The 9,106-nt window shown below is 45.0% G+C and overlaps 1 protein-coding gene across 2 annotated transcripts in view; it reads left to right on the top strand.

Moving 5' to 3' along the window:
- The first annotated feature begins 7,847 nt into the window (after nucleotides 1-7,847).
- Nucleotides 7,848-9,106, top strand: part of LMTK2 (lemur tyrosine kinase 2) — an 81,878-nt gene continuing 80,619 nt past the window's right edge. The window contains exon 1 of one of the 2 annotated variants that reach the window (XM_038419400.2): nucleotides 7,848-8,243. In XM_038419400.2, the coding sequence (XP_038275328.1) occupies nucleotides 8,084-8,243 (160 nt within the window). In that variant the 5' untranslated portion in view covers nucleotides 7,848-8,083. The remainder of the gene's footprint in view (nucleotides 8,244-9,106) is intronic. The other variant, XR_006274925.1, reaches the window with a different exon arrangement.

Here is a 9,106-nt window from a genome sequence, read left to right as displayed (position 1 = left end):
TTTTTTGGGGGATCCATAAACCACATTTTGTATTCTCATGCCAGCTCTGCAAAGCAGTTAACTATGAAACCCTATCCCCAGAGCTGTAGAAACACCATCAAGCTACTCTGAAGCCAAATAAATGAAAGTTGATGTTAAACAAAGACAGCCATGTTAACTTCAGCCCCATTTAAAATCAATGGGGAAACAATTAGTTTTGTACACTGGAAAAGACAAAAATAAGTGGAAAAAATATGTTGTCACAAACAATAGAGAGAAAAACCCTGCACCAGACAGTCCTATTTTTATGGAGGAGAAATCCCTATCATCATTCAAGATAATGCAAAATAAATGAAAAGTCTAAAAGTTAAAATGATGATCTAAGAATAAGGAGATCCAGGGGCCACTTCCAGTTATACCACTGATTCTCTGTGTTCATGCAGTTACTAATCTTGTTGGGCCTGATTCTCAGTTACTCTATGGACTCTTTGTGCCACTCTGGCAACATAAAAGGGCCTTCAAATGGGGAAAAAACAATACCCTGAGTATGTGTCCTACCTAGCTGGAGCAGAGCTGACGCTTCTTCCAGCCCAGCTGCTCCAATTTATACCAGGGTCTAAAAAAGCCCTTGCCTAGCCTCTCCATCCTGCCTCATATATGGAAATGGAGCAACTGAGAATCAGGCTCTCCGTCTGTTTCCTCAGCTGTAAAGTAGGAATGATAATACTATTGTACATGTCACTGGGCGGTCATGAGGCTTAATTAGCAAATGTTTGTAAAGCACTCTGAGGTCCTCAGATGGAGGGTATTGCAGAAGTGGAAAATATTTACTCAAGTAAAATAAATATATAATCAAATCAATAATACATAGTGCTTTGCATTTCTATAGCAAGGTGTAATGCAAATATCTCAGATTGCTTCAAGATATTAATTAATTTAGTCTCACAATAGCCCTATGGTACAAGGAAGTATTACGCCCAATTTACTGATGGAGAAACAGAGGCACAGAGAGCTTAAGGTGACTTGCTTACAATTATATCGTTCATCTGAAGGAGAGCTGGTAAAATAACCCAGCCTCATGACTCCCAGTTCTCTGCTCTAGCTGCTAGACAACACTCCTTCCAAACGAATAAAATTATCAGAAGCATTTAAGAAAATCATCCAGAAATAAAACACTACAACATCCCTCAGTTGATCCAATTATCTCATTCTAAAAAAAGTTTTTTAACACCTCCCACACGTAACAGCAATTTGGCAATATTAACAGTGCATAATCAAGAAACGAGGCTGTGCTACTGGGTAATGTATATCCCATTCTGTGTACGAGATTTTTATTTCATTTTAATAAATATAAATGTTTGGAAATGTTTAATTTTTAAGTGTCTACTGGACTATTTGTCATAATACTACTCATTATATTAGCCTAATATAGATGCTACAAATGTCTCACTGCAGAAACATCTGTAGGTAGATTGTATAATTCCTGGTGATGGTAGGTAAGAGGGTAGATTTTTGCATCTTTGTCGCTCTGATAGTTATTTTTCTGAAGGTGAAGAGCAACATGGGCAAGTAGTTAAAGCATGGGACTGGGAGTTAGATTTTCTGTATTCTACTCCTGGCTTTACTGACTTACTGTGTACTTTATTATCATTCACAGTACCTTATTGTATCACAGTTAGAAAACGGCATTGGGAAACTTTGCACTCTGACTAGTACCTCTGATGATATCCGAGCATAACACCCAGAATATTGTTGTAACTTGGCATCTTATTGGTTTAAAGGCCTGATGTTCAGTTCTGATAGATGGATTGTGAAATAAATGTATCTGCTGCATCTAAGAAACACTAACTGCTTGTTGACTAACAAATTTATAGAGCATAAGCTTTCGTGAGCTACAGCTCACTTCATCGGATGTATTTTCTAAGGTGCCACAAGTACTCCTTTTCTAACTGCTTGTTGACTCGCTGCTGAAATGAGAACACCCTTATATTATAAACTTATAAAATGGCTACAGATGTATCTATAATTCTATTGTATGTAGACACCTTGATACTATGGTGATTGGCACATTAGACATGCCTATACAGATATGTAGTATATGGGGTCTTTTATCATATCTGCAATGATAGTGCTGTAGTCTGGATTATAATGATAGAAAATGTGGACCAAATGTGAGATAGAGGGAGCCAGAAGGGGCCCAATACAAATATCCTTGTGACACAAGAACCCCTCAATGCTGCTATGTACATTCTGGTTACCAAAGAATGTCATGTGAAGTCATAAATGAAAGCCAGGGTCACTCTGGTCAGTAATATCATTGTCAAATGTATGTACAGATACTGTAGGAAGTTACATATCTATACTGAAAACATTTTAAAGTCTGTGTGAAGGCAGGGTTGACAAACAGGTTTTCAGTTAGACAAAGGATGTTTGTTCAAGTGTCTGTTTGGCAGCATGTAAATTAAGCATTGTAAGCTAACACAATGGATGGACATTCCCATTCAAAGTCAACAGGGAAGAGCACACAGCTAAAACAAGCAATGGTGAGGTTATATTGTCTCTGAGTACATACAATTAACTTTGGAGATATAAGGAGAAGGCAAAAAGGATACCCCCTTATCCTGCACCTAGGAAGTAAACTGGCAGTGTGTTTATAATCATGAAAATGGGATCACAATCAGTTTGGCTGAAGATGCTGCAGAAGGCTTTGGGTGAGATAAACTTCTTAAGTTTAGTCTCTAGAAGCATGTTATGATTTTGTTTTTTTTATATGTAATCTTTTGTTTACATTATCCTTACACACTATTTCTTGGATCATTGGTAATAAACTTATCCTTGTTTTCACTATAAATATATCTTAAGTGCTGTGATATTAAACAAAGTGCTGATCCTGAGCTGAATCATACAAGCTAGTATGTACACTGTTTCTTGGGGACAGGAGACCTGCTATTTCTGTGAATGTTCAGTGCATATGAGGTTGGACACTACAGGGGAACATTTATAAGGCACTTGGGGAGTAAGAGAAAAATCAGGCCCAGATATTTTCGGGTGAAAGGAACTGCTTATCCACCTAGTTCCTCCTCTTCCTAAGGTTAAGAATGACTAGTTTTCAACAGTTATGTCTGTGCTGTATGTAGCCTTGTAACTACTATGATTTTGTTTTCTGTGTACTGTACTGTTTTCTGTCCCACTTACTGAGGGTGTTACCCACTGTAAACTTTCTCCACAGGGACTACAATGGTAAACTAATAATGAAAAAATCAGGTGTTCTGGTACATAACACCTCAACCCTCTGAAAAATGCCTTCTACATTACTGTCCTTTGGTCATTCTCCTATTCCTCCCTCAAGTCATATTTCTGGGCAGAGTTCCTCTGGGCCATGTCCACTGGCTCCCTGGATACCTTTTGAGGAGCAGTGGGTGCTCTCTGCTCAGTGTCCCCCTCTGGATCCCTGATTTTTATTTGTTCTCCCTGAAATTATATGAAGCCTGGGTTTGGTGTCTCCTCCCCTTAAGATGAAGGAGGGATGGGCTCTTGCCTATCCCCAGTGCTTCAGTAGGTGCACTATGATGGGGTGTCTACTGCACACAAGGCCTGACTAGCTAAAAAAAAGGCCAATTAACTCTGTGATAGGCTGCACCTGGAGGAGAGTCAGGGCTGATAAGTCCTAATGGCTGATGAAACCCAGATGGGGGAGGAGCTGGGCTATGCATAAAGAGAGGAAGTTGGTGGTAAGGGGGAGGAATGGGACTCTTTAGAGAGGATGGGTGTTGGTAAGAGACAAGGAGGAGTCCTAAGGGAACAAACCCTAGGATCCTTCCTGGGAATATAGACTCTGGCAAGAACACGAGAGAGTGTGAAGTAGCCATAGGGAGCAGAGGAAGCTCCAGTGGTAACCTGGGGTAGGGGGACAGGTATCTGATGTTTAACCATAAAGTCTGGTCAAAAAGGGGACCTGACAGTGTCCAGTTAGATCTATTGACAGGATATCCAAAGTCAGTTACTGTGGGTGGGGGAGGCACTTGGTCATCATCTGCACCATTCCCTACTCAGATGGGGCTGTCTCTTACTTGCATCGGGTGGCTGCAGCAAGCGAGTCCCTCCTGACCCGGGGAGAGGTGGAGCGGGAGGGGTGTCTTTGGGGAAGAGGTGGGGCAGGTGTGAGGCCTTGGGGGGGAAGAAGTGGATGTGACACTATACCTCCAAGCAGCACCCTGCAACCTCCATATTCACCACTGTCATATAATTATGATATACTTTGTACAAAATATGCCTTGGGAGTAGGATGACCAGATAGCAAGTGTGAAAAATCATGACTGGGGTGGGGGATAATAGGTTCCTATGTAAGAAAAAGCCCCAAATATCAGGACTGTCCCTATAAAATTGGGATATCTGATCACCTACCTACTCGTGAGGTATCATTTTCAAAGTCTTGATCTGTTGAACATATATGCTATCATTGTTTGTGAAGTTATGAAGTTTTACTATGTGTGTTGTATTGAAATATATTGTGAGTTTAGGAACACCCACAACCAGCCTTTCAGGCACAACAGTGGAGTAGCCAGAGGTGCTGATGGCCCATTAAAGGGAAGCCACACTCCTAACAACTATCCCAGGAACTGTATACAATGGAGACTTCTCAGAGAGAGTGTATATATATATATATACACAACGGAGGCTGCTTGATCCACGTCATAGCAAAATATCTTTTCAGCAAGCTGGAAGAAACTATAAAAGAAGGGGAGCGACATCATGACTTGGCCTCACTCCCCCCACAACTCAACACCTGGAAATAGGTCTGCGGGACAAAGATTTTGAACTGGGGAGGTGGTCCCGTGATGGATGAGAGTTCCAGCCTGTATGTGTCCTGTTTGTACTATCTATCAGGGTTAGACACTTCTTGACCCAAATCCTGTTTAGTTTATAAAACTAAGACTATGAATTGGTTTTATTTCTTAGGTAATCAACTTTGATCTCTATGCTCACTACTTATAATCACTTAAAAATCTATCTTTCTGTAGTTAATAAATCTGTTTTATATAAACAGTCTGTTTTGGTTGAAGTGCTTGGGAAATCTCAGCTCTGTGTACAAAGGCTAGTGTATGTCCTCTCCACATTGAGGGAGGGGTGGACTGGGTGATGAACTTACACTGGTCAGGCTTCTGACCAAATCAAGATGGTATATTCCGAGGGTGCAAGGCTGGGGAGCTGGGGGAATTGGCTGGAGCCTCTCTATTGTTGGTTCATGAGTGGCTGGGAGAAGCATTCATGTAACTCAGTTGGGTGTGTTCCTGCCTGTGGATATCTGTGTAAGTGCAGTACCTGCCAGAGGTTTGTACAGCATCACAGTGTGAGAGGAATACCCCAGGTTGGTGGGGGAGAGGTCTCAGCAGTCCCACAGTTCAGGTTGCACCCCAGGAAAAGGTGGAGTGTGGGAGGTTCTATATCTCCTGCTGGAGTGTCTGGTTTTTAAATATTACAAAGTTGGCAACCCTAACCTGAGAGGGGAGGAAAGAGGGCAGAAGACTGAGGAAAGAAGGTAGGAAAGAGCCCAGGGAAACAGTGACAGGGTCTGAAATTGGGTAGGCTGTGGTTGCTGGGGCACAGGATTCCTGGGCTGGGATCTCGAGTAGATGGTGGGCCTGGATTCCCCTACTAGCCATTGGGAAAGTGGTATAGTCTGGGCAGTGAATTGGAAGACTGGCTGGGACAGTTAGGGACTCTGATACCCTGGAAGGGGAATACTATAGTGACCTGGCGGGAAGGCCAAGCCACGAAGAGGGAGCACGCTGTCATAAGGAGGGAGTAACCGGACCTCAGAGAGAGAGAGAGAGAGAGAGAGAGACCACAGGGTGAGCAACTGAAGGAGGGGGCATCAGACTGGTCAAAAGCTAAGCTCCAATGAGCCACAAGGAGGTGTCCCTGAAGTGAGTAATGAACCCTGTCACATCCACCTTAATATTTATAATCTGTGTGAAGGAGCAGCTGCAATTTTCTGAGGCAGAGTTAATGTAGTATATTACAAATGAGACACATGGTCTACTCTCTCTCATGGAAAACTTACTTTTTGTTCTTGTTTTCCCTCTGTGTAAAATAAGTTATTCAGATTGAAGCTATATATTTTTTATTTGTACATGGAAAATATCAATTTGTGGATAATATTATTCCACAAACACATTTATTTTAGGGCTAACTTGTGCCCTCCAATTTCTGAGATGTGCACATAGTCAAATAAAGGAAGCTCTGGAATGGTCTACTGCTGGTTTTTAAGAACTCACAACAGACAGTATGGAGCTTTAACAATACAGTAAATGTATTCTAAAATCAAAATTAAGATTTTTTTCTGCATAGTACTGTGCAAGCAAAATATTTCTGAGAAATAGGAAAACCAATTAGAACACATTAAGAATATGGGTCAGTTGGTAATAAAATTGATGCCATCAAGCCAGTGATAGGATATTTAAAGGAGACACAGAGTAGCTGGAGTTGAAGTGGATCCTCTTTTGTGGGGCAAAATGACCTTAGAAAAAAATTGCTTTAAGACATAGGAAGGATTTGGGTTTGTGTGTTGTCCTGGACATAATGTCATAATTTCCATTTAGTTCATATAACTTTGAAGTCTTATCTGTGCAGTTAATGAATATATCTTTAGACAATTTGTGCTCTGAAAGCCATTATCTAATCTTGATGTAATTAGCCTTTTCTGCTGAATTATTGGGAAACTGGGAATCTAATTTGCATATGTCTCAATTTTTCCTCATTATATATAGCACCTCATTGATTAGGATTAAAACACCCATTTATTCCATTTAATACTGCCATCCTGCTTTTACTTATTGTAATTTTTAAAATTCAGAAGAATTATGAACCTAAAACATAAGAACTTGTACCTTATTTCTACATCATCTGGTGTTTCTCATTTTCACGTAGAGTGTCCTTTATCGAGATCATGTTCGGCACTGGAAATCTACATGGAGACCATATTAAGGTGTGTGTGTGTGTGCCCATTTGTGACTGTCCTTATTGTCATGCTGCTTTCCCTGTGAACTAGTCCTTCCAAGGGTACAAATAATCCAAGTTTAGGGGGCACTGATAGGGTGGAGGTATATGTGTATTATTGTCCCATTCTTGAGGCTGGTCAAAGTTCGGGGCTCTGGAGGTGTTCCAGTTGGGAATAGAAATAGGCATTTCTTTGCAGTTTTGTTTAGCTACGAAGAATGTACGCACAGTGCACAGTGCATGGGGCATTTGACCTAGGGAAGCCAGAAGGGTTTAAACTACATCCAGGTCTAGGACAGGCCAAGGTAGCTGAGGCGCATGCTGACCTGAGTGGGGACAGAGACACAGGCAAGGTGTGACGAGAGGGACCACACCACTGCTAGTGACAGGAGGAGACTCTTGGTTCTAGCCTTGGCATCTCAGGGGATGGACCCATGATAACAGGGGTTCCTAGCCACCAGCTGGGACCTGTTGGGGGCACGTGCTAGGGAGCTGTGGCCAGAGGAGACAGTGGGGCCCGGCATCCGCCCGCTACAGTGAGGGGTCAGGGACCTGGGGTTCTCCAGCGGGTATTGCTCTCCCCCTCCCTGCAGGGGGCGCTGCTCTCATTTCCCCTTCCTCCTTCCAGGGGGCGCTACTATCCCGCCTCCTCCCACCTATCTTCTTCGCGCACCCGCTTCCTGTTAGTCCCACCCCCTGAGTCTGCGGTGCGGTAGTCTCTAGCTCCGCCCCTTTGTGACTCACTAGCTAAATCCGAAACGCGCACTGATTGGCAGACCTGCTTGTCAATCCCGGTTCGCCCCACCTCACTTCCCTGCTCGGGGCGGGTTGGGCTGCCAAGCCGGGATTAATCTTCCGGGGCGCGAAGATTGGTGTATAGGAATGTCAATCGTCGATTAGCTCCACCCCTCCCGGTCAGGTAGCCCGGAAGATGGCGGCGGCGGCCGGTTGCGTTCTGTGAGGGGAAGGGGGATTGCGGGGTCCGATGCCGCAGACCGCCGGGCCGTGGCCGAGGGGGGAAGCGGCCGCTGGGGGCGCTCGCCAGAGACCCTGAGAGCCAAGTCCCCGTGTCCGGCGTTGAACGTTGGGGCCTGGAGCGGGCGAGATGCGGTGGCGGCTCTGGGGACGCTGCGGCGGGAGCGGGCAGCGGCGGGGGGCGCTGCTGCCCCTAGGACCCGGGCTCGGACTCAGGCTTTTTTTCCTCTTGCTGCTGCTGCTGTTGCTGGAAGACGGGGAGGGGGCTCCACTTCCGCAAACAGGTGCAGGTGAGAAAGGGTCGCAAGCGCCTCGCCTAAGGGGGTCCGGAGCCAGGGGAGCAGGGCGCAGTGGGATGAGAGGTGAGACAGGTGGGGGGAGAAGGGGGGACCTATCGTGCGCGGTGGCGGGGGAGGGAGGAGAGACCTACTGGGGGGGGGGGAGTGGGGATGAGAGACCTGCTGTGTGTGGGGGGGGGTGCGAGGGGGGAGAGACTTGGTGTGCAAGGGGGTCAGAGGGGTTACGGGGGCGGGGGGAGGAGAGACCTGCTGTGCACGGGGGGTGGGGGGACTGTGGGGGCGGACTGTTGTGTGATGAGGTTGTGGAGGGAGGAGGAGGAGGAAGGAGACTTGCTGTGTGAGGAGGCTGTGATGTGTAGTGGTTTGAGAGGGCTGGCCGGAAGCGATGAGGCAGATCTGGAAGGCTGTAAACTGGGAGGAGCAGTAAGGATGGGGATGAGACACACACCATAATCCTTGCTGAGGGTGTTCATTGTGATTTGGGGAGGACAGGAAGGCTGCAGTCTTGGGGGCTAGGTGATTCATGGTGGGGGTGGGAAAGCAGGGTCAAGTGTATCCAGTAAATTCTCCCAATATAATTTTGGTAACATTTGTGCTATTTAGAGTTAGGGCGGAGCTGCTCCCCTTCCTTGTTCCACCTACAGGATGTCACATTTAGCTAGAAGAAAAGGAGTACTTGTGGGACCTTAGAGACTAACAAATTTATTGGAGCATAAGCTTTCGTGAGCTACAGCTCTCTTCATCGGATGTGCTCACGAAAGCTTATGCTCTAATAAATTTGTTAGTCTCTAAGGTGCCACAAGTACTCCTTTTCTTTTTGCGAATACAGACTAACACGGCTGCTACTCTGAAAC

This window comes from Dermochelys coriacea, chromosome 10 (genome assembly GCF_009764565.3).
Source record: "Dermochelys coriacea isolate rDerCor1 chromosome 10, rDerCor1.pri.v4, whole genome shotgun sequence".
In the NCBI taxonomy this organism is placed as follows: Eukaryota; Metazoa; Chordata; order Testudines; family Dermochelyidae; genus Dermochelys; species Dermochelys coriacea.
The sequence above is the reverse complement of the archived record's forward strand: the minus strand, read 5'-3'. Positions and strand labels throughout refer to the sequence as shown.